At 32.5% G+C, this 27,111-nt stretch overlaps 1 protein-coding gene across 2 annotated transcripts in view; it reads right to left on the bottom strand.

Moving 5' to 3' along the window:
- wdb (serine/threonine-protein phosphatase regulatory subunit widerborst) overlaps positions 1-27,111 on the bottom strand; it is a 198,194-nt gene that overhangs the window by 21,958 nt on the left and 149,125 nt on the right. For both annotated transcript variants that reach the window (XM_085815958.1, XM_085815959.1), the window contains exons 6-9: positions 19,931-19,990; positions 19,550-19,658; positions 3,662-3,715; positions 1,797-1,847 (exon numbers count right to left, since the gene is read on the bottom strand). In XM_085815958.1, the coding sequence (XP_085672084.1) occupies positions 1,797-1,847; positions 3,662-3,715; positions 19,550-19,658; positions 19,931-19,990 (274 nt within the window). The remainder of the gene's footprint in view (positions 1-1,796; positions 1,848-3,661; positions 3,716-19,549; positions 19,659-19,930; positions 19,991-27,111) is intronic.

Below are 27,111 nucleotides of genomic sequence, written 5' to 3'. Positions count from 1 at the left end.
GGCCCCCAGCTGAAATTACAATTTCATTCAAACACTAGAAAATAACTCAGACAGTCTCCTGCTGAATTAAAGCCCTGAATATACTGTATAACATACTTTTCATGAGATGAATGAAACAAACCATTCTTTTTCCAGCATACCAATGGGAAAAAAGTAAAATGAGTTAAGCATCACTAATGAAATTAGAGAGAATGCTAGAAACAATATGAGAATAATGGAAAGAAATTTAATGCAGAAGAACAGCTCCAAAAACAAAGAGATGAGTCCACCATTTTCCGACTGCGATGCCCTGTCGACACAATTCCAGCTGTTAAGCAAAATGTGAATGGGTAAAAAATCCCCCTTAATCTGATCCAATAACAACATGAGAACAAATGTAAGGTCTGCACTAGTGACACTTTTTGTTCCCAGTACAGTCAAAAGTCGTTAATCCGGACTCGTCGGGACTTCGGCGATTCCGGATTATCGATTTTTCCGGATTATAGATCATCAGTTTAAATCTCGTAAGATGGCATGCAGAAATTCTAAAATTAAAAGTATGAAACCGTAAATGACGAGGAACTTGTTTTAAATTATATCAAAGACGGAGCACATCGAGATGAAATACTAATTTGGTAAGGAATTATAAGCCAAATAAAATAAAAACATCTGCCCTGAAGATAAGGATTGTGCTGACAGATCAACTTCCAATTCATTACGCGCACGCGGCGGCTTTCCCCCCCGCCGAGCAGCGTGAAATTGATAAACAGATTTCGAATTTCAAAACATACTTTCGCTTTAGATCCTTTACATATTAACAAATATATATCGGAAATTCTATTTGATATAATCGAAAGTTTAAACTTACTTTTATAAAATTGCTCTTACAGTCTGCAAAAAATAATAAGCCGGATCCAATTCGAAAATTAAGGAACAACGCAATCATCAACATTAACTGAAATAGATAATTATTTAGCTTATACGTCCATTATACATAAAACGCGCAAGCAAAAGAGTATTCTGCACTTGCGCACACTCATATGCGCAGTCGTAAAAGGTCTTACGCGCACGCGTAAACGCCTATGCGCATGTGTCAACGCGGCGCATGCGCAGAAAGTTTTTAGTTTTGAGGTCCGGATTATAGATCATTCTGAATTATGGGTGTCCGAATTAACGACTTTTGACTGTATTTCATTACATAGTTCAATTCTGAAGGGAAAGGGCACTAGTGCTGGATGCGCACGATTCAGGTAATCCCTTCTATTACTTTGGAGAACAATACATTTTATCCATGCTCATAAATGCATTGCACTACCTGGAGAATAAGCCTTTACCATGTGAATGATGACTTTTGTTTCCTGAAAAGTCTTAAACTCCATCAAAATGTTTGTTAAAATTTGTCCACTTAAACTGCATTTCACTTGCATAAATGAAGTGCTGGAGCCCCTTTATTTAGGACTCCAGTGTTCTTTGACCAGAATTAAAATTTACCCAAGAAACTGAGAAGTAATCAGAGCTGGGCTCCGGCACAATTTAAGCTCTACCAGTAATAAAATGCTAACAGAGTTCTTCAAAATTCAAATACCCAAAAACTTTAATTAACAGTAAAAATGTTTCCTCCTATGTAGTTTTGAATAAACTTTTTACCAGAGATGACAGACAGAATTATTACATATTTTCCAGTTCAATACTAGAGTTGCACACAGATGCACTGGCAAAATCTTTAAATTATAGACTGAATATACATATGTACATAGTTACCATGTATTTTAAATAGACAATGAAACATTTTAAACTTTTATAAAATAAAACCTTACTTCTTTCTGACTACAGGTTTTGGGCCAAATCTTCAGTAAACCTCGTATAACCTGAAATTTAAGGACATATTTAAAATGCACTTTTACCCCACATAACACACACAAAAATATTAAACTCAGACAAACAGAAATGACAAGTAAAAAGGAAAGCTGAGCTTTTCCTTTTCTACACCTACTATGTTACTATAGACAGGGGCGTAGCTAGAGGGGGGCATCTGTCCCCGATCGCAGAATCCAAGGGGCGCCAAACTGATGTTACGACATTGTAGAGTTAAATGTTTTCCATCCTTGGCAAGCAGTAGGGGGCGCGAAATCTTCAGTTGTCCCTGGGCGCTGAAAACCCTAGCTACGACTCTGACTATAGATAGATACATCTTTTGTCAGACTGCTTACCTACAAGTTCTTTGGCGTTCTTTACTTTCAGGCTTTTTTAAAGTTTTTTCTAGGGATGAAACATTTGAATCTTCAAATCCCACAGGTGTTGGAAAAAATTCAAAATTCAAAAACATGAATCTTTAAGAATTTTTCAGCATTCGAATATTTTAAATCTTAACTTGAAAAACTGATAATGTTTTATCTTGAAACTTTGGAAAGATTAGTTTCATTGATAAATTTAACTGTTGCAATTTCAGTGCAGTTGGATTACCAGTATAATCTTGCAGTGACCTAAATGCAACATTCCTAATTTTCTGAAAAAATTTAGTATTTCATATACAACACTTATTTGTGTTAATTTCTGAAATAATCCTGCTTCCTCTCTACCTTTATTCTGATTAAGAGAGATAAAATTTTTTTTGAACTATCACTCTTTTCTCTTTTGTTAAATTTTTATTGAGAAAATGATCCTTAAGATAAAAGATTTTTAACTACATACTTCAGTTCCTAAATTTCATTTGCATCTTCTTAACAAATGTAGTTGTATTTTTTAAAATAGTTCTTAAATTTGCTTTTTAACTAAACAGATATTTCAAATTTTGCTTTAATAAAGACATTTAAGTTTTTTCTCTCTTTATTCTTCTTTCGTTGTTCTTACATGAAGCAGTGCTCCGCAACCTTTTCTCACCTGCGACGCACAAAAAATCTTTCTGGAATTTTGTGGCACACCAAAAGCTAATGTATTGATTTATACACAAAATTTACAATAAATTTTTGTTTTTAATTTGAAAAATATACAATTATAAAACCATAACATATTTATTTATATGCAATCACAATAATTATCAATGTGATACCTGAGCTTAAAAAAAAGTTATATATTTTTGAGTTCCGAGTTATCAAGGAAATGCCGAAAAAATTCATATGCTGACACACTTACAATCACACACACAACCACACAACAGTGAAATATATAAAAACATTTAAAATATACATTATTAAGGGAAAAAAAGTTTCATTGTGTATTAAATGCATGATAAAAAACTGCAAAATGTCAAATACATGTATTTGATTGCGGCACACTTATATCCTACTCATGGCACACCAGTGTGCCGCGGCACACTAGTTGCGGAGCATTGACATGAAGGAACTGAGGGATCTGAAAATCTTCTAAGATTTTCATGCAAGAAATTTTAAGATTCTTGTCACCTCTAGTTTTATCTTTTACTGAACCATAATAACTTATAATCACAAGCATTTTATAAACTAATTCTCATGAAATTATAAAAAAATGAATGTGTAAATGCCAAAACATCAGTTTAGTTCACAGAAAATGACTATTCACCTACAGTGTAATTTATTTTGAGGCTAGAATAGTATATTTAATGGAACTAAATTTTAGTACATAATTTTAATCAAAAGAGAATGCTAATCATTACAGTACTGAATAACACATTCATGATAATTACGTGGGAAAAAAGTATTATTACCTGCTCAGTTAATGTGGCATCTTTTTCGAGGAACTGGACCACGCAGTAGGCCAGCTATAGTTAGAATGAGAAAAAGGTTAAGACTCATGCTCATGTTATAATGAATAATATGTTATTAGAGTTCCGGAAATTAAACAAAACATGCTTGAAAAACTATCATATCATAAGATATAATGCATCAGGTTTTAAACATAATAGATTTAAATAAATAAAACCTAATCATCAGCATTGATGTTACTAATATAATTCTGGAATAGATTCCATTTCAAAGCATTAGAAGGAGCTACCTGTTCGCACTAATACAAACTAATGATCTCCAAGAAGATTTTAAGTGTGGGACATTAGGCATTAAATCTTGAAACTATGGCTGATACTTTCAATTATCTGTTTAAAGCTCTTTGAGACAGATATGAAAATTAAAGAATCCTGATTGAGACATATACAAATTCAATAATTGATTTTAGTAATTTAACTTTTGAATCATCAAAGGAGATAAAAATGTAATAAATATTATTAAAAACTTAAGACCTTTACTTCAAAAGTTAGATTCTGAAATGTATAAACAATCTGAACTAAGAATGTTAATGAATTAATTGTATATTTGGAGAAAAGATGTCAGTTATCAAATAACTTTAACAGTTTTTAGTCCAAAGGGGATTTGTCCCTGAAGGACTATTCTTTTTGTTTTGGCATTTTGGGTCAAATCACTATAAACGACGTATCACTTTTCAAATTGTTGCCATCAAATATTAGAGCCCTGTATCATATTTAACCGGGTGGAAGTCGCACCAAGAAAAGTTACTAGAGTGGTCGCGTGGGGTATCACATACCCCAATATTTAAAATATGATAAAAATAGTTTTATTTAGTTTTAAAGCTGTTTTTCTTGTTCTCGTGTATTATAAATACATGAATAATAATTGGGTTTCAAAAAATTAATTTCCAAAATAATCTTAAGAGTTAAAATTAAGATAAATGAAAATAATAAAAAAAATAAACATCATGCCTCTAAGTTTCATTGCATCTCTAATACAGAATGCTTATTTTATTTCTTTACACTTTAAACAAAATACATTCATGTGTTATTGGCACAGAATGTTCTCACATTTTAAACATTGTATTCATTCACGTTCTTCTGTCCTTGGCACGAGGGCATTTATCACATCTTTCATACTTAGTTTCGAATTTCATGTATTCATTTTAATTCTTCGTCGAAACTTCTGCATTTATTTTGCATGCAGTACATCAATTTCTTGGTAAAGTATTAATCTCTGATCTTTGTTCAATACTTTTTTTCATTAATTGTAACACTAAGTCCTTCAAAAACAGACTTCTGTTTCTGGTTGGTGGATTAGCAGTTGAATGTAATATAATTCAAGCATTTATTACAGCAACATTCAGTGCAGAAAAGAAAATTACCATTGGCCAGCTCTTTGTTATTCTGGCAATTGAATAATTGGCTGACATTTCATCCCCCATATCCACTGCTCCTTTAGTCATATTATAAAAACATATAATTCCTGACATTTTATTTTCTCCAATAGTATCATCTATAGTATGATCGTTATATAATGTTAAAAGCATAAGAACAGTTTTTCCTTTTTTAAGAACATCAGGAATTAGTGTTTCATCTTTTTCGAAACCAAAACAGTGTAGAAAATATTCCTAGTTTCATCTCCAGTTTGCAAAATGCAATCTTCATGGCCTTCAAATATTTCTGATGAATCTCACAGGTGTTGCATCTCTAACTCATAGGGAGTCATTCTTTTTACCATAATGCGGTTAGAAAATTTTAAGAATTTAATGTCAAGTACTTTTCAAATCACTAGTGAGTAGAAATATTTACTGTTACACTTTAGAAATAAATTTCTGAACTAAATATTCAGTCAGAAAAACACACAACAGGCACATGTTGTGTGTCATAGCCCAGTTCCAGTAAAATACCAATAAATCTTTTTCTGAAACACAAAGGTGAAAGTCAACCACAACTAGTAACTGAGCTACTGAATGCAGCACAGAATTTCAGTTTCATAAGTTAGGAATATTCCACTTTTATGTAGGGGTGGAGTATCATACACCCCATGTGCTTTCCTGCAGGTTAAAGAAATTAAATAATGAAGAATCTGCATAAAGGTATGCATGTTTCTCATGTTGTGATAAAACAATGGTACCTAGAGCCATCCAATTTTGAATGATGTAATCCAACTGCAAATATGAGCATCTGAAAGCCCAAATTTGAAATTTGGAATTTGTTCTATTATTAATTTCATATTTTGCATAAAACTTTAATGAATTTTTGGTTAACAAACTCAACGATTTAAAAGAGAGCAGTGGCAACACTCTTGGGGAGGACCTTTTTATCTCGAGCATGCGGAACTGTGTATCAGAAATTCTAAAGATATGCTCAAAATTACTTTGCAAAATTGCTGTTGAACTGAATTTTATGGTTTAAGTGCAAAGAACATGACATTTAATAAATGAAGGCAACACACAAAACATAAAAAAAAAGCCCCTTTGGACGTAATTTAAAATAAAGTTGAAATATACATTAAAAAAATTTTCTAATTTGAAATCTTTGATGGTTTAAACTGACAGTGTTCGAAACCATGTTCTATGTAAAAGTACTAAGCATTCACTGCATACATACGATTCTTTCATGAAATTAAATCCTGATCAGAGATATGAAATAGTTAAACAACATAAGTTATATTTAAATTGTCTCAGTAAAAAACATCTGATTACAAAATATAATTCCAAATGTGAGAAATGTGTGGAAAATATCATTCATTAATCCCTCCTGACATAAATCCTCAATAATTAAGACTTGTCCCCCCCAGAAAAAAAATGGAACATCCAGTAAAGAAATTATAAACATGAATGCAGAAGATACTAAAAATCAATCAAGTTGCTTTCTGACAAAGATAAAAAATATTTTATTAGCCATTGCAATAGCACATACTTGTAATTCTGAAGGAAATGGAAGCATGACATGTTTTATTACTGAAAACGCTATTAATTTGTTAAACCTGAAGAAAGAAATAATTTATGCCTCAGTAATTGGAATAAATGAGAAGATTATAAATATTAATTACTAATTAGAAATACATATTTCAAATAAATATTTAACATATGTAAGACCAAATAATTACTTGGTTATTTTTAAAATTACCAATGTTACCCTTTCAAGAAGTTAGACATCCATTAAATATTAATACTGAAATTCAATTAGCCTAACCGCAACTAAAGATTCCTAATAAAACAGACAAATTACTAGACGGCAAACACTCAAAGAGATTTTAAAAATAAGAAAATTACAGTTAGAAAATCATAATTAATATTCCCAAAATATACACTGTCAAAACATTTGGATACACTGTCAGGTTCATGCAAGAGTAATCCAGAAATAAATAGTGGCTTGGTTGTAAAAATTTAAGACAGACTTGATGAAATTGTGCAGAGATTTGGGCAAGTTTGATGGTGTTGCTACCTTTAATTGCAACTGCACCATACTTGAGACCTTGCACTTCAAACGCCATCAACTAAGTGGGAAAAAAGTGTTACTTTGTTAATCGTTGGCACCAAGTCGTATTGGTGTCAACTGTCAAGAACTTTGGTTGCAACTGATCTATTGTATGTATTATTGTATTGTACTTAAAAATGAAATTAAGAAAAGACATTACTGCCTCATCCTATAATACAGTCCACAAACAGCCAAAAAAGGTTTTGGTAAGTTGAGCCGCAGCTTGGAATGGACTCAGGGAGATTTCATTTAGAACTTTTATTTTGTTGTGAATTCTTTGTCTCATTATATATGGTTATATAGTCATCAGCTTGTCGTTACTCTGAGGAAAATGGGTAGGTGAACTCCAATTCCTTCATCTCAACTAGGAACTGTATAATTTAAGCATTGAGTTCCTAGTCATTGAATTTATTTTGTATTTGTTGGGTAAAGGCGGGCGAACTTTTTTTCTTATGCACATGCATATTAATGATGCTGGCGCAGCTGTGTTTTTCCCGACACATCTGCCATTTGAGTGTACAGAGATGGTGATGTGCTGTCTGATGGGTCAATATGATTTGCTGTGTGCTCTTTTTATTCATTATTAAAATTAATGTAAATAAAGTGTGTTGTCGTAAATCGATGGCTTCATTACTCTAAATATAGGCCTCTGAACAAATGGTAGCAGGTCCGTGGTTATATCAAGGAGATTTAGATGTAATACCAAGTAGAAATAAAAACTTTTTAGTGAAAGCCAGAAATGGAGAAGTGGAACGTTCCCGAATTAACTGGGGAGAACTATTTTATTTGGGCATTGAAAAATAAAAGTTGCCTTATTAAAGTTGCTTCATTGTAAAGACTTGACTCAGTAATTTCAACTGTAAAACCAGAAAACTTAGATGAGAAAGATGAAAGATTGTGGAATGAGAAAAACGCTGATGCCATAGCATATATAAAACTTCCACTATTGGATCAACAGGCGCTTCAGTTCTCCACAGAAGAGAATGCAAAAATTCTTTGGGAGAAAATAAAATCAACATTTACGGGGCAAACAGAAGATTGAAAAATGGATGCCGATAATGAGTTAAAAAACTTAAGAAATAAAGTTGCATGAGTCGGCTAATGATTATATTGCAAGAGCGAGAGGAATAGCAACTAAGTGCCAATCGCTAGGACTAGAAGTATCTCCTCGGGAATTGGTGTTTTACACAGTCCGTGGACTTCATGGAAAATTCTCTCGAATTAGGGAAATTGTAAAAACTCAGTGTGAAAAAACAATTGATGAAGTACTCGAAATAGTCCGTGAGGAAGAATCTACACATAATTTAACGAACGGGAAATGACCTGATGTAACCAATGCTGAGGCATTCGTACCAAGGAGAAATAAAAACTATAATCCAAGACTTTGTTACATTTGCCAACGGCCTGGTCACATCACGAAAGATTGCTACTACAGAAACAAGAATCCAAAAAGTGAGTTATCCAAAGGTAACAAAGAAAGAAATTGCAACCTACAAGTGTGAACGTTTCATCTCGTTCTGATGAAAGAGAAAGTGACTTCACTCTTCAACTTACGTGTGGAAAAAATGATGAATGTTACAAAATTTGGTTGCAGTATAGTGGTGCAAATGGACACACGGCAAATGACTTCTTTCGGTTTGAGAATATTATATCAGAGGTGAGGGAGATTTATCAGGCAGGTAAACATTCAAAAATATTTTCAGAGGGTATTATTACTGTTAAAGCAAAAACTATAAATACAAAGAATTCTAGTTCTGTTAATTTAACTATTAGTAATGTTAGTTATATTCCTGATTTATGAAATAATTTATTGTCACTCACTACAATAATGGATAAAGGATGTAAGATTGAATCAAGGAATAATTCTGTATTAGTTTTTAGTAGGTGAAATCAATTACTTTTTAAAGCATATAAGAATAACAGTAGGCTTGAAGTTAACTTAGAATCATATTATAATTCTGAATGTTGCATTGCTAATGATTGTACTGGTAATAACTATGAATATTCGCATAGTAGACTGTGCCATTTAAATACAAAATATATGCTTAAAATGAAAGAATACATTGATATTAATGATGTAAGTGATTTTAAGTGTGAAACTTGTGACATATGTAAAATAACTAGAAAAAGTCATCCAAGTATTGACATTAATCAGAGTTCAGAAATTTTAGAATTAATTCATTCGGATTTATGTGGCCCTGTTCAAACTGAATGAATTGGTGGGTCTAAATATTTTATGATATTAGTGGATGATTTTGCTGGAATGAATTTTACTTATTTTCTTAAAAGCAGAAACAAAGTACTTGATTCATTTTCTAAATTTAAAGCTAAGTATGAAAAATTAACTGGTAAAAGAATTAAATGTTTGAGAACTGACAATGGTTTAGAATTTGTAAATGAACAATTAGATAATTATCTTGCTAATTCACGTATTTTTCATGAACAAAAAATTCCATATAACAGTGAGAGTAATGGGAAAGCTGAATGGGCAAACAGAGTTCTTTTGGTAAGGGCTAGGACATTACTACATGAGAGTGGTAAAATTCTGGGCAGAAGCAATTAATTTTAGTACTCAAGTATCAAATTTAACATCCTGGAAAGGAAAAGAAAAAATTCCTTTAGAAATTTGGACTGGTAAGAATTTAAACTGGTAAACTATCTAAAAACGTTTGATGTACGGCATACTTTCACATTCCGAAAGTAACGCGAAACAAATTTGATATACCAGGAAAAGAGGGATAATGTTAGGATATGCTAGAGAAAGAAAAGGATATCGTATTTATGATATAGCAAATAATAAAATAATTGAAGAACGATCAGTTAATTTTAACGAATCATTAAAAGATACTAATTATATGGAGAAAAAGAAAACCATAGAAACTTGGGATATTGAAGAATTAAAAGGAATTTCATGGAAGGAAAACGAAGTAGATCAAAAAACAAAAGTTGAAAACCACATCTCGAATTGGTTGTTACCGAAAATACTCAAGCAAGTGAATATGACGACTCATCAAATTTCAAAATCACCCCAAACATCTGGATAGCTATGAAAAAAGTAATAAATATGGAAATAAAATACCATTAAGAGGGATCCATCGAAGAGGCTCAAATCAAAACAACTATTGGCTCAAATTAAAACAACTATCCTCAAATATAATCAGTAATTTTCCAATGATTTTTCAGAAGCAAAAAATAGTGCTAATTGGAATGACTGCAAATCAGCAATGGAAAATGAATTAGATTCATTACATAAACACAAAGTGTGGGAAATAGTAGAGGCCTGAAAAGACAAAATTAATAAAAAGTAAGTAGGTGTATACTTTGAAAGGATACTCTGGGGAAGTAAAATATAAAGCACAATTAGTAGCTGGGTTTAATCAAATAAAAAATAAGGATTATACCGAATCATATTCAACAGTAGTAAACATTGAATGTTTTAAATTATTGCTTGCACTTTCAGCTAAATTAAATTTGACTGTTTAATTTTATGATGTAAAAAGAGAATACTTGTACAGTGACTTGAACAAGGATGTATATAAGACTCCTCCTCCTGGTTATGAAAATTGGAGAAGGAAAAGTATTTATGGGTTGCCTCAATCAGGTAGAAATTGGTACATGAAAATAAAAACTGAATTAGAAAAACTTGGACTGGGGCAATTAGCATCTGATAATTGTATATTCATTTACAATGATACCAAAAACATTTTTATATTGTGTTTGTATGTTGATGATTTAGCTGTATTCTGTTATAATAAAGAAATGCTTGAAAATACTATTTCTAAAATTAAAAATGTATTTGAGTTACATGAAAATACTAATTCAAAATTTTTAGGAATGCAAATAGAAAAACTTGAAAATGGTATATGTTTGTCTTAAACAGAATATCTCTTGAATCCTTATTGACTAAACACAATTTAGAAAATTGTAAAGCAGTAAAAATGACAATCGTTAAGGGGGCAGATAAAGGTTTTTCGTGTACGAATGAAAAGATTGACACAACTTTGTATCAGGAATTAATTAGAGAACTTTTATATTTAGTGAACAGAATGCATTCTGCTATATCATTTGCAACAACTTACGAGGGCCATCCAGGAAGTAGATTACGTTTCCGTCTGTGTCCGCTAGGGGCGGGGCTAGCGCGGCCATCTTGGGGTCAGAGCGTTGCGCAGCTCAGTCTGCATCTAGCCGTGCTAGTGAGAGGTTCGTGCTGTGCTCTGTTCAGATACTGTGACGGTTTGAAATGTCTGCGTTAATTGAAAATCCCGCGAGCTGTGAGGTGCGCTCAGTAATAAGGTTTCTGACTGCAAAAAACTGTAAACCGATAGAAATCTATCGGCAGCTTCGTGAAGTGTATGGGGACAACATTATCACTGAAGGTGGAGTGCGTCAGTGGGTCATAAGATTTCAAAATGGCCGAACCAATGTTCACGACGAAGATCGAAGTGGGAGACCCAGCATAGTGACCGCCGAACTTCTCGAAAAAGTCGATGCTAAAGTCCGTGAAAATCGAAATTTCACAATAACGGAACTTTCTTTGAGTTTTCCACAAATTTCGCGAAGTTTGTTGCACGAAATCATCAGCGAAAAGCTTGGTTACCACAAGTTTTGTGCAAGATGGAAGGCAAGAAGAGGTAACGAAGTGGTTGAAGGCGCAGGCGGCCGAATTTTTCGACAAAGGAATTTCCAAGCTCGTACATCGCTACGATAAATGCCTTAATTTGTATGGTGACTATGTAGAAAAGTAGTATTTGAGTGTGGCTTTCATCTGTATATAATAAAATTTGTTTCCTATACTTTGTTTATTTTTTTATTCCAAAACGTAATCTACTTTCTGGATAGCCCTCGTATTTGTCACAATTTAATCATGTACCAGAAAAAAGGCATTATCTTTTGGCTAAAAGGGTATTAAGGTATTTAAAAGGTACACAAAATAAAAAAAAAAAAAACTTTTCTATAGCAATGATTTTGGAGTTTTAAATGCTAGCTGTGGAAATGCAGAAAATTGTAAGTCAGTTTCTGATGGTACTATTTTACTATGATTCATCGATTTCTTGGAAATGTTGTACACAAAGTGTTAGTCTGTCTACTTGTGAAGCAGAATTATTTTCTATTTCTGAAATTTGTAAGGACATTATTTGGATTATAAGTTTATTATCAGAATTAAAATGCAAACAATTTTTGAATGGTGCAGTGGCTTTGAATACAGACAGTCAAGCAGCTATCCAGTGAATCAACTGTGCCAGATCTTCGACGAAATCCAGACACATGAGCTTACGTTTCCATTTTATGAAGGACTTAATTAAGGACAATGTCATTAAAGTTGGAATATTTACAAACTGATAATATGATTGCAGATTTTCTTACTAAGCATGTCAGTGAAGAAAAATTAATGTATACATTGAAAATAATTTCCTTAATTTCTTAATGTAATGTGTTATGTATTGTTTGTATTTCATTTTTGTATTGAAAAAATGTTGCTCGCAGGGGGGTGTTGGGTAGAGGTGAGCAAACCTTTTTTCTTATGAGCATGCATATTAATGATGCTGGCGCAACTGTGTTTTCTCCCGACACATTCATCATTCGAGCGTATGGAGATGGTGATATGCTGTGGTGCTGTGTGATGGTCAATACGATTTGCTGTGTGCTCTTTTTATTCATTATTCGTGTAAATAAAGTGCGTTGTCCTAAATTTATGGCTTCAGTACTCTAAATATGGGCCTTTGAACGACAGTATTATATGACATTAAATTTCAAACCATCTGAAAATTTGTTTAGTTTGACTAGCCAGTGCTAAGGAAAAAAAGAGCATCTTTGAGAACTATTACTTCAAAGGTATTAGATAAACTCATAGAAATTGAAAATTCAAATCCAAGCAGCAACATTATTGAAGAACTACTTGCTGAGTTATGGGTTAAAGAGCAGGATATATAGTAGATAGCAAAATAGAAAAAATTATTCAAATTCATGATTTGGATGATGAAATTTATAGAACAGACTGGTATAAAGAAAGAATAATTCTTTTGAAAGCATGAATGCAGAGACTTTTAAGAACTTCTGTAAGACAGCAAGTGGTAATCAAAAATCAGAATTATTCAACTATTGAGGATACTGGGAATAGAATTAAATTACTGGATATACCTTAGACAACATTATCCGGCCAATATAAAGTTTGGAATAATTTTAAATTAATTTTTTTTTCAATTTAATAGCATAATTTCTAACAATTCTCACTTATTGGAGGTTATTTGAAATCATTGTAATGAGGTGGAGCAAAACAGACTGAAACAGAAAACAGACCCTTTCACATTATATAAAGCAGCGGTTCCCAACCGCTGTTCCGCGGCACACCATTGTGCCGTCTGAAGCATTGTGGTGTGCCACCGGGTCTGGGTGTCACGGTGCTGTTCGCCCGCTATAACTCCTCCCGTCACTCCCCCCGCCAGTGTCATAGGTGGTCACGGCGCTGTGCAGTGCTATAACTCCTCCCCCTGCCAATCTTGACAAGTGTCCGCCATGTCCCCGCCCCCATGAGATGCAGGCAGATGCCTCACACAGTGTCAGAGAGACAACGGCTGCTGTGAGGAGAGACACTGATACTGCAGTGATGGACAAGTTTTTGAAAAGGAAAGAACTGGACTCTGAACAAAATCTGGAGCCAGATGAGAGCCCGAGTATGAGTGGGGGTCAAAAGAAAGCAAAGATGGTTAAATTCTCTGGCGCAAGGCAATATAGCGAAAGCTATATTTCAGTTGGATTTACTTTCACTGGAGATGAACACAAACCAACTCCACTGTGCGTGGTGTGCGGTGAAAAGCTAGCTAACAGTGCTATGGTCCCAAGCAAACTTAAACGCCATCTCCAAACGAAACACCCTTTGCTTCAAAACAAGAATGTGGACTATTTTGTTCTCCTGCGTGACAACATGGAGAAACAGGCAACTTTTATGAGAAAAACAACAAAGGTAAATGAAATAGCTCTTAAAGCTAGCTATCAAGTTGCTGAACTTATAGCCAAGACAAAAAAGTCGCACACTGTGGCAGAGACATTAATACTTCCTGCCTGCAAAGCTATTGTAGAGGAGATGCTCGACCTGAAGCAGCAAAGGAAATAGCCAAAGTCCCTCTCTCAAACAACACAATTTCCAGACGTATTAATGACATGTCTGCAGACATCGAAAGTGTGGTTTTGGAAAAGATCCGTATCAGTGAGAAATTTGCATTGCAACTTGACGAGTCTACTGATATCAGTGGACATGCTCAACTCTTAGCTAATGTGCATTTTGTTGATGGTGATGCAATTAGAGAAAACTTCTTTTTTTGCAAGGTATTGCCAGAAAAAACAACAGGAGAAGACATTTTTTGGGTCACATCAGAATACCTTGAACAAAGAGGACTTAAGTGGGAAAACTGCACAAGTGTCTGCACCGATGGAGCTGCAGCCATGGTCGGGCGCACCAAAGGCTTTGTAAGCAGAGTGAAGGAAAGAAATCCAGATGTGATTATTACGCATTGTTTTTTACACCGCGAGGCCCTCGTAGCCAAGACTTTACCATCAGCCTTAGTTCATGTGTTGGATGATGTTGTGTGCATGGTAAACATTGTAAAGTCACGACCCATGAAAAGTCGCATATTTGCAGCTTTGTGTGAGGAGATGGGAGCAAAGCATAAAACCTTGCTGTTTCATACGGAGGTCCGGTGGTTGTCGCGTGGCAAGGTCTTAGTTCGTGTGTATGAGCTGCGGGAGGAACTTAAAGTGTTTCTGACAAATGAGGGGTCAGATTACGCAAAGCAGCTTGCAAGTGATGAGTGGTGTGCAAGGCTGGCATACCTGGCAGATATATTTCATCATCTGAATGAATTGAACACCCGAATGCAAGGCCGAAATGAAAACCTGCTTACAAGTACAGATAAAATAAATGGATTCCGTTCAAAGGTGCAACTCTGGCATCAACACGTGGAAAGTGGCAATCTTGAAATGTTCACACTCACCATGCAATGGCAAGGTGTTTACACTGCTGCACTGTGTGAGATAATAGTTAAGCATTTAAAAACTCTTGAGGAGAAGTTGTCATTTTATTTCTCTTCAGTCTCCACTGAATGCCTTGACTGGGTTAGGGACCCTTACAGCTCAGCATCAGTTGTTGGAAAGGAAATGACTTTACAGGAGCAGGAGGAACTAATTGAACTGAGACAAAATCGTGGTTGCAAGCTAAGATTTGCTGATCTACCTTTGGACAGTTTTTGGTTGGATACTGCCAAGGAGTTCCCCCTTCTGGCAAACAAAGCTATTTTGACATTGCTCCCTTTTTCCACTACATATCTGTGTGAGATTAGCTTTTCAAGCATGATTGCTATGAAAACCAAATACAGAGAGAGACTGAGAACTGTTGACGAAGAGCTACGTGTGTGTCTTTCTTCGATTCCAGCCAGAATATCAGCTTTGTGTTCAGCCAAACAGGCCCAGGTTTCGCACTGAAAGTATTTTATAATTTTTCACTATTCTGTTTACTTAACATTTCATAATAAAGTAATTATAAAATACTTTCTTTGTGCTTATTTGATTCCTATTCAAGAGAATTACTTTATTATAGTCAATATAGGCACAGAGTTAATTTTTTAACATTTTCTAATGGTGGTGTGCCTCGTGATTTTTTTCCCCGCGACAAGTGTGCCTTGGCCAAAAAAGGTTGGGAAACGCTGATATAAAGCATCAGATAATCACTTCGAAATTAAACAATTAACTGTTGACAGACATATTAACGGCTGATACCGTGGTCAATCTCAGAAAGTTAGTGGATAATATTTCTTAAAATATTGGAGCTCTTAAGCATTGCAGGACTGAAAGGCACACATTTTTGGATCTCAATACTAATAAAATTTATTCTAAATAAATTAAATAAAGAAACTCATAAATTATTTTAAATGAGTTCAAACACTACTCAGTCTTCTAACTGGACAGATTTCATTGCTGTTTCGGAGAAAAGATGTCAGGTGCTCGAAAACACAAATAAAATTACCAATTCAAATTCCAAGCCTTTCACTCCAAGTATCACAGCAAAGGGATTTCTAGATTATTCAAAATGAATTTCGGACTAAGCATGTCAGTGAAGAAACTGTAAATTATGTAAATCGATGCAACAAATTTATAAGTGTGATGAATTTAAAAATTAAACAGTGAATAAGCATTTTGAGACCCCAAAATTTGATCTTTATATTAATTCCCTTAAGCCATCCATCGTATAAAGTGACAAAACGTAAATAAGATAATTTGCGCAGTTTATGCAATTCATGTCATCACAGCTTACTGCACTTTCCTCAGTAGAAAAAAACCTGTCATTAAAACGTATAAAGAAATTCAGAAGGATTCCCACTGCCGCAGATCACCCTTGACCAGAAGTAGCTTCTCAGATGTCCTCCCCTAACAGCCTCATATGCATGAAAGAATTTCAAAATCCTTCTACTGGTAGCAGCTGCAATTAACATTAGGGCTAGAGATGGCAAACTTTGTCCTTGCACAACACTCACTCATACTGCTTTAATGTGTAGCTTTATCACCTGTGGAATGTTTAACCAGCTTCGTTTAAATCATGAGAAATTTAATATTTCAGTTTTCTGTTTGAATGATACAGCTTTCCATATGAAGCAAAAACTTATGCCACTATCCTAAAGTAATACGAAGAATATTATAAAAACAACTTAGAATTTTTAATAGCGCCTAAAATAACTAATATTACACCAACCCAGAAATTGGATATTTGAACCTAAGAAAATTTTAATTTTGCACAACCTGCTGATCCTCAATTTTACATACTACGGAAGACTGATCTGTGAACAGGTAATGAAATCTTTTTTTGATTTATGAAAATGCAAAAAATTACACCAAAACACTCCCCTTTTATACTTCAAAATTCAATATTAGGCTTTAATATTATCAGTGGAAAAATTGATATCAGTTCAAAATAAGAAGACTTGGTGTATTGTAGGTTAATCCAAGAACTGAAAATTTTAATCGTAGCATAAGCAATTTTGGGGAAATTAAAAAGATACATGTTAAATCTGTTATGGTTCAGGAAGAATTATATGCGAGAATCATTTCTTAAGAACACATTCTAGAGATGAGAATGAAAGGTATGCTGTTCAGATGCCTATAAAGAATAAAGGACATTTACTTCTAGAAAATTCTAAAGAAACCGCATCAAAGAGATCAAATTTGTTATGGAGCATTTGAAGGACCAAAATTATTGTTCTTGTATCAAGATTTTCTCAAGAAATACAAAATTTTAGGCCAAATGGTACACAAACTTGGTGAATACAGTCTACAATTAGCCAAAACAGATGCATTGAAAAGACCATGCATGTTTGAAATGAAAAACAAAAGTATCATGAAGAATATTTCAAGTATACTCATTGCTAAGAAAAATGGAGGGGGATATGTAATACAATTACCTGTACAGAAAGCATAGAATTAGGAGAAAAGACTTTTCTGAGAAAAATGTATAATCGTCCAGAAAGGGATTCAAATGTGAAAACCAAAATTATTAAAGATTTAAAGATTTTATCACAGAATACATGGATTTAAATCATGAAATAGAAAAATCTTGCAATTATTTTAGTTATCACAGAATTTTTCATCAAGAGAAATCCTCTAACAAGCCTCATATTGTGGTGCTATATCTAAACATGACAGTGAATCCAACGAAACATTTCTCAGATTTCCATTGCTGCACAGATTTTGGAAATCTGTGCAGCAAGGTTACCATATTCACTTGCTAAACAGACTTACATGCCAAAGAGAAATCATTTATCGCTCAGACTGGCGAAAGAGACATTTGTTGTCAAATTTTGTGCTGTATTGGTATAATATTAGATTTGTATTGTTCGCTCAGCATTTTCTTTTTAACATTTTAAACTTGTTTGTTATTATGACAGAGAATAGAAAGGTGATGGCCACAAAGTTGTTCACTTTGATCTCGACACTGGCAATTCTGAAAACTAAAGAGAATAAATGTCCAAAAAGTTTTTCTTTAAATTTATTTCAATATGGCAAAGAACTCAAGAGTGCCTAAGGCATTGGTGTCGAACATTTTTGGGGCCATGTGACCAATGGCTGCATATTAAATTAGAATTATTCATAAATTACCTCAAAATGCTTAGATCTGAAAACTAGAATCTAACAATGAAAGTATTAAAACTCACCGGCGGTTTGCAATAAATTGGAATTTGTTTAGCAAACATTAGCCGCTTCAACTTTGGCATATTCTTTGCCATGTAACAAGTAATATGATTGGCCCAAACAATTGAAACATCAGAAATTGGGTCAATAAATACGTGTATCATTTCTATGGCAATATATGAAAATCTTATATTTAGGCTTAGGCCCTATGCCAGTGGCATTATGTGATAAATTTAAATTACACAGTATCATTTTATTGCAGTTATTGATTAATGAAGTGATATTTTAGTTGCATGCCGGCTGATGAGGCTCTGCATACCGACTGTGGCACCCGTGCCATAGGTTCGCCATCACTGGGAATGAGATTAGTGACAGTTATTAAGGTTGTTCATGAATTGTGTACATATTATATAAATACGAATTAAGAGAGAATTATATAATTAATTTTAATATTGTAACTCTTTAGAATCAGTGTTCCATACTAATTCATGCATTATTTACTTTCAGAATACAATAAATTTAATAGATAAACAAAACTCTGGTTATAGCAATCAATTACATCAGTAATGGCCCAATTCTGCATATATAAAGATTTATATATGAAAATATATGCTGGATCTATATATCTGTTCATTAGACATTACATATGTGTGTATCTGATATTTTCTGATGCTGACGATAAGACGTTATATTACATTATAGAATTTGGGATAATCAAACAAATTTGTTTTCAACCATTTTTTTTTTCTTATAAATCTTTGCACTTGCTTTAAAAAATAAATAAATAAATTATTAAGTGATTTTTTCTAAAACTGCACAAATGAAGCAATCAAGATTTTAAATGGATGAAATTTTTATAAAACCTTAATAAGGTGCAAAAAAATATATGATAATAAGTTACACTGTATTTTTTCCAAATATTTCTACACCAGTAAGTAATGGGTTAGAGAAAAAGATAGCATCATATAACTGTAATTAAAATTAGCCACAACATTCACTTTTTTATGTCTTAACTCATATATGTAACTTTTCATAAAAGTTACATGTTTTATATTAAACAGCCATAATTAAAATATACACCAAAGTAATATGTCCCCAAAGTCAAAAAGAACACTGGCTTTCAAAATCTGTTTTGAAATAAAAATCTCAAATTAAAAAATTTATTAACAATATTTATTTATTAAACATAATTTATACCTGTGCATGGTAAAGCCCTAGAGACTTTGGGGTATGAAGTGGAATGAGGACTTTGACCAGAAACTGTTTGTGTTCGGCTTTTAATGGCAATGCAAAACCATTGATGATACTGAAATATAACAGTTTGATTCAAAAATATAACAGTTTGATAAAGTAATAAAAATATAACAGTTTAAATAAATAATAACAGTTTGATTCATTTATTTGATTTCTTTACCTTTTCGTACAGGAATTAATTTTATAAAAGTCAAATGCATCAACTTTTAGACACAATATATCTGTTGTATATTAATATAAATTTATCATCTGCTGGAGTTGAGAATGACTCTTGCATTAAAAATAAAATATTTAATGATAATATATTTGGAAATTTTTATATACCTGCCCAATATTTCTAGGAGCTCACCAATGCCATTAAAATGCTCTGTTTCATATATAAACCTTTGGAAAAGAAAAATATATAAGATATTTGACAAAATATAATTTAGTTTCTAATAAAACAATATACTCCATGTGTGTGCAGAAAGAAAAAAAAATTATAATATACATACCATTAAAGTACATGCTACATAAAAAATGCAATATTTTCTGCTTTAAATTTAAATTTTAGAAAACAGAAAAATTTGGTAACGAAATAGCATATCCATAACTTACATCCTCATGCATATTTTAAATAAGAAGCAGATCGTTTTTCAGTTAGAATATAAATTTAATAAATACTTACTTTCAAAGAAACAGAAGATTATTAGTTCAGATAAAATGGATTTATTCTTTGATTCAGACACAGTTAATTCTATTCAAGAATTACATATCAGATTTACTTATGTAATTTACACTATCTTATAATTCAAAATCTGTATTTTTGCCATACACATGAAAAATATTTATAGCCCAGATAGTTCAAGTATATAAACCTGTTCTATGAATTAAGCAAGCACTATTATTTTATCCTTGAACAGCCTTCCCAAAAAGCTGAACTGCGGTAACACAAATAGTTTTATGGTTTTCTTAAACAAGAACAGAAACTGTTTAGCAGCTAATTTAGCATACTTATAATAGGAACAAATGCATTTGTGGATCTGATCTGAATGAAATATAGAGGTAAACAACAATAATACAAGGTAATACATAAGAATATTTGATATTTTATCCTTCAATGGTAACTTGTAGTCCCTTTCAACTCAGTATCTTGAAAGTTTTGGCCAAATACCATTCAAATTTGGAAACAACAAACCATTATGTACCTTCGTTTGCCATTGTTTAGATGGTTATACATTTCCTTCTTCCCATGTATTTTCTTAATAGGCAATTAGGTTTAAAGGAATTTAAAAAAACACAAAAACTATGATGAAAATCAGTCTAACATACGTTTCCAATTTATTTTCTGGAAATAAGTATAGTAGCATTATTGATGAAATCTTGTGTTTCAATGTGTACTAAATTCTATCATATGCCATAGAAAGATTGGCAGCAGTTTCTTTGTAAACAAGATTGTGCCTACTCTGTAAGCACTTTTTTAAAACTTATCATATGAAATTATTCCCAATGTACAGTTTTAGTACAATTTCATTCATTGCTATAGTCATATGATGGGCTGTTCTCATATTTATATCTTCCTGTTATATATATATATATATAAAACATTAATCCATGAACCATCCTGTTCGGATGACAGCTTCTATGAGCCAAAAACTGATCACATTCTATTCCTAAATTTTTTGTTTCCAGGGAATTCATTCACATTACTATGACAGGAGGCAACTCACACAATTAAACATCTCTAAATTTGTCAAGATTGCATAGGTGAATTAAATAGGTGAATTCTTAAAGATCATTATTGTTCACTTTCAGTTCTTCTTCTTCTTCATAAGCTCCACAGCTTGTTACAGGCCAAGGCTAATAAATTCACATATTTAAAAGACTATAATCTATTGCATTTAGCTACACAACACACAGGATTCAGTACTTAAAAGAGCTTCAGCAAAAAAGGTACTGTAAAGTTATAAGCTATATTTGATACTCAAAGGTATATCAGTTCAAAAATGTTATAAACAAATTTGTGGTGCCTGTATTTGTCAAAAAAATAGACATAAATGGATTAGGGCAACTGAATATATATATAATGGTTTATTATCAACTTGAATTAATACGCAAGTCAATAGGCATCATTTGACATTTCATTAAATTGACAGATGATCATAGTTGCACTCAGCAACTTTCCTAGAATGAGAAACTTGAATTTTTTTAAAGAAACCATGAGAAAAAAATTAACAGCAATAAATGGTAATGAATTTTATATAATGTTGATAGCAAACTAGATATTAAAAAAATAAATAAAGAAAGAAGAAGAGAGATATAAGCATGATGACAGTGTACAAAAATTAAATCTAAAGACTGGTTAATTTATCATTAATGAAAAATTCAGATGCTAAAAAGCTTTCTGCTGGTATAATACTTCTATAAAAGCATTTAAAGAAATGACAGGGAATACGAATCTGAGCCATTAAGCAAAAAATGACAAAGAAAGATGAAAATAATCTTTTTATGGTGCCAATAAAGATAACAAATGATGATGACAAAGGCAAAAGAAAGTATGAACACTGATAACAAAGACACAAATGATGAAGATGGAAAACACAACATGGGGGAAATGTAAGGAATAAATTGAATCAGTTAAAACAAGGTATGCAAAAGGATGCTGACAAAGCAGAAAAAGAATACCACAAAAATAAAGAGGCATAAAGAAGTCAAACAATAGAATTCAATGAAGGTAAAATTTTGTACAAAAAGTAAACATGCCACGAGATACAATGTTCAAAACTTAGTGGCTATATCCAATTACTAGGAAGGCAAATATAATACAGGTTTCTAGCCCTCGAGAAGTGATAAAGTTTTAGAGATTTCACACTGATGCTCAGAGACTACATTTATATACATAAAAAATAATCATTATTATAATAAAACTACAAGTCACATTTTTAAGAGTGGACAACATTATGTCATGAAATATCAGTTATGTTCATTTAATGATGGAGAAACTGAGCAAAGGAGCAAACTAACTTTAATACCTTTTCGAATTCTAAATTAGACATCTCAGAATATTTCAGAAAGTTTGTATTTTTCATTTATTATCTTAGTTTCTGTAGCTAATTAAGTTATCTGTTTGTTATAATAATTTAACACATTTAAAAAACAATACAAATTACACATTTAAAAGATTATATTTATCTGGCACTGACTTAAAAATAATTATCAAGAGGTTTCGTTAACAGAATTGTTTAAAGCTAAAAATGTTGAATATATATAGAAAGTATAATAAATAACCCTCTACTAATAAATGGCAATATTTATTATGCTGAAAAACATTTTACTAAAATTGACAATGAAGTAATTCAGTTCCAAAGATTTAGATGTTAGCAGCATTTATATTGAATACTAAGAAATGCTTTATATGCGTTTTCACCCAATAAACTGTTTTACAAATAAGAAAGTTTAATTGTACCAACATAAAAAGCAAATCTCAAATAAGATAAAAGATAAAATAAAATAATAATAAATGAAAGGTTAGTAAATAAATAAATAAAAATATAATGTTTAAATTGCACAAAATTTAATCAAAATATTTTTATGAGATACTGTAAAAACTTCCAAAATTTACCTTGATTTCATACTTATTTCAGTAGAATGCTCAACTTAATACCATATTCAAGTTTATTATTGAGACATTATGATGTCAAGTATGTCTCAAGATTACAAGAATGGCTGTTACCATTTTGAGATGTACTTTACATATACGCATTACATATAGTAGTACTCTTGTATATAACTTGAATATGCAGTGCTTCAAATATGTGTTTCAAATCCTGCTCCCCTTTTCAAAGTAATTTTTTTCATATAATAAAATTAACAGGGTTGCCACTCAAACAGGAGAATGAAATTCCCTGACTTTTCCAGGTTTTTCCAGGTGTGTTTCAAGAAAATTCCAGTCTATTCGCGTAATGTACTTTGGCTACGCTAAGAGGTAAATTAATTATGGTATTACTTGTATTGTGTAGCAAATTCACTTAATTATTCAATAAATCCCAGAGGACATTTATTCTTAATTATTCTTGGTATACTTTGTTTGATAATTTTGTTTACTTTTCCACTTAAGAAACTTAATAAAATTTAAGATATATAAATTGGATAACAAATGTATGTTTTATTTAATTATTACTCATGATCATCACCAGTTCAAGATGAGGTTAGTCCGGTCCTTATAAATCACAATGCAATGCTAAATAGTTAGGTTAGATTTTAGGTAAATTTAATTTGTGTGAGGTATGTTTTTAAAAGACACCTTAACACTTGAAAACACAAATATAATAGTTGTTGTTTTCTCCACTGAAGCTTGAGATTAGAATCTTCCCAATCTGGAATAAAATAAGGTTTTTTTGCAGACATTCTGCAGCTAAACGAAAGAAAGAAATCTATTTTAATAAACTGAGGTATTTTATATTTATTTCGCAGCATACATAAGGAAAAAATATGTGCATTAAATTTCGTGATGGTATGTCATCATACTGCTAGAATTAATTTCAAGATTATGCCAGAGAAAATTTCCTGAAATTTGGAAATATTATTTACTAATAATAAATAAATTTAGAGGGAAGAAGCATCATTAAATTATACGAATAACATAAAAATAAAGATAATTACTTAAAAATTGAATTAGAATAATCAACGATATTTTAGCGAATATAGTTATATTACATGGTTAGCCTAGATGACAGATTACTATTTTTTTATTTTACGATTTTGAAAATTGTCGCCAAGACCAAAATGACCCGTTTACTGCGCATCATCATGTCGCCAAATCCCATTGTACCATACATGGAGATTATTCTAACCAAAGAACGTCTATGCAAAGAATCTCTAATTCTTTGGTCTATGTAAAGAAGAAAAGGTTACAAGTAAAATGCTATTACGCCGCTAGAATGCGGAGGGAAAATATGCCAAGGGATGTGGCGACGGAACCTGGCGGCCAGAATTTCCCTCTCCGCGATGTGTACCGGAAATTGAGAAACGTGTTAAGAAGAAACGTTCTTTGACAAAAAGAAAGCTACGAAAATCCGTTTTTAAATTATTGCGAAAAATCCAAGAAGAAAGGTTTTATCAAAGGACGTTTCTTCTTACATTTTTCGCAATAATTTTAAAAATGGATGTTGGTAGTTTCCCCCCCCCCCTGAAAATTCCTAACCCATGAATTAATTTACTTGCGCCAAAAAATATTTCCTTTTCCTTTAGAGTTTAACCACTTGCGCTAAGACTAAACTTCACGGTTGCGGTGCCGTGCGCTACAATATAGCAAGCGGTAAAGTGTCTCATTTACGCCGCTCCGCATCTGCGAGTGCAATCCAGAGCTGTAACTCGAGAAATAAACAATCTCGTTGTTAGGCGACGTGTGCACCATGTTATTTTCATTTTTGCGATAAATGCTTATCGACGTGGTGTTCGCGTCGCTCGCAGTTTGAGGCAAAAACATCTCGACGTGCGTGGCACGTCTTTTTAGCGCAAGTGGTTAAAGAAATTTTAAAGGATATTCATTTAATGAACTCTTGATAACGTGACCTTCGAACTTCGACACCGGTTTCGAGCTTTGGCAGCAGATATATCACGCATGCACAGCTGTTTCCCTCTATGATGGAACGGAGCCACGTCTGTTGCAGAGAGGTTTTCCTTCTTTACAATACATATTCTTTGATTCTAACCTCCATGGTACCGTATACTAAGATTAAACCCATTTTGTTCTCGTATAATTTTGTTTTATACGAGAACAGGTACTTTCTTTAGTTCATGCACTGCACATGCTATTCTCGAGAATACTGGAAACCAAAAGTTGCGGGAAACTTGCTTTGCCTTTCTAAAAGACAATCAAATTGGAGCTGCGAAAATTGGCTCTATGCCAGCTGCCCGAATGACACTCACGTGATACGCAATTCGTCAAAAAAGTTATCTTTTCCGACGTCGGCGCAAAAATCGCTTTTTTTGGCGGGATCATTGTATGAACTTCCCTGACTTTTCCAGATTTTGACAAAAATACTTAAATTCCCTGACTTTTCCCTGAATTTTTTGGTCAATTTTCGAATTCCCTGACTTTTCCCGGTTCTCCCGGTAGCGTGGCAACCCTGAATTAAGAACTAAGGGGAAAAATAGCAGATGTCAAAAAAAGCACCGTTAAAACAACACATGTTGGAAACATTGATGTATTTCTAAGGTGGCTTGATGCTCGAAAATTTTAAAAATATAATAGATAATTAAATTTAAAAAATTTATTTTTACAAATTTTCTGCAAAATTGATTTTGATTAAGCTTAATGGTAGCTAAAAATTTCAAAACATTTTTTAAAACACGATTTTATAGAACATCATACAGCAGTGGCTCCTCTATTTGTGCACATGAGCATGTGAACTACTGTCCCCCAAAATACCAAATAAATAAATTTATTAACAAATTAAATACATTTCCAGATTTTTGTCAGTTTTTAGGATGAGTCTCTCCTCTCGCCTTTTTAAATATACTAATATGTATCTAGGTTCCTATTGCATAGAGCACTTGGTTATTCCTTAATCGCACGTTCAATTGAAGAAATGCTCTCGAAAACCAGTTTATAAGAAACGATGCAGACGCAGAAGGGGAAGGCACTGCTGATACCATTCAATTTGTACATCTTCAGTCTTCAGGAGCGTATTTTGGTTGCAGCTATCTCATCTAAATTCTCCTTTGGTTCGTCAAATCGTTTTTCCATTTTCTTATTTTTTCATTGTTATTTTTCAATATATATTTCTTATGAACTAGTGTAAACAGTCAGAATTGCACTTAGTAAAATCAGTATTTTGGAATTAAGTAAATACATATTTCAACATTGTTTTTGGAAGGAAAAACTGAAATGAAATTACACAGATCAATATCTCTGTTAAACCTTATCTAGGTGACGAAATGTAAGACTACAGCATTTAAAGGGAAATTCAAATCCTATTTATATGAGAAATGTTTATGGATGTGTGGATACAAATCAACTAATGGCCTACTTTGCTTTCCATGCCCTGCTGTTTACAAAACAGAATGACGATTACATTGTTCCTGATTTATCACATCTAAATGACAAAAATAAAAAGAATGAATACTCATAAATCACATTTAAACTCTATTTTAGAATTTAATTAGCTAGGAAAGGAGGATACTTGCCAACAACCCAACAATTTCCTTTAAATGTTAAAAGACATAATGATAAGGTTGCCAAAAATCTTAATATTCAAACAAAAATTGTTGATTGCACACTGTTTTGCAGAACATTTGAGCTTGCACTTCAAAGACAAGATGAACATAAGGGTTCATTTAATCCAGGAGTTTTCCAGAGATCTTACTAACTTCTCAGAAGAATTTGATTCATCTCTTAAAGACCATCTCACTAATGCCAATGTTTTTACAAGAACATGAAAAGAAATTAAAAATAATTCACTAGACTGCATGCTCACTATTTGTCAGAACCACATAAAAAATAAGATCTCAAAAGCAAATTT

The sequence above is a fragment of the Stegodyphus dumicola genome, chromosome 4 (genome assembly GCF_044657685.1).
Source record: "Stegodyphus dumicola isolate Sdum_Otavi_A_Nest chromosome 4, ASM4465768v1".
Classification (NCBI taxonomy): domain Eukaryota; kingdom Metazoa; phylum Arthropoda; class Arachnida; order Araneae; family Eresidae; genus Stegodyphus; species Stegodyphus dumicola.
Note: the sequence above shows the minus strand (reverse complement) of the source record. Positions and strands in the feature narration are given on the sequence as shown.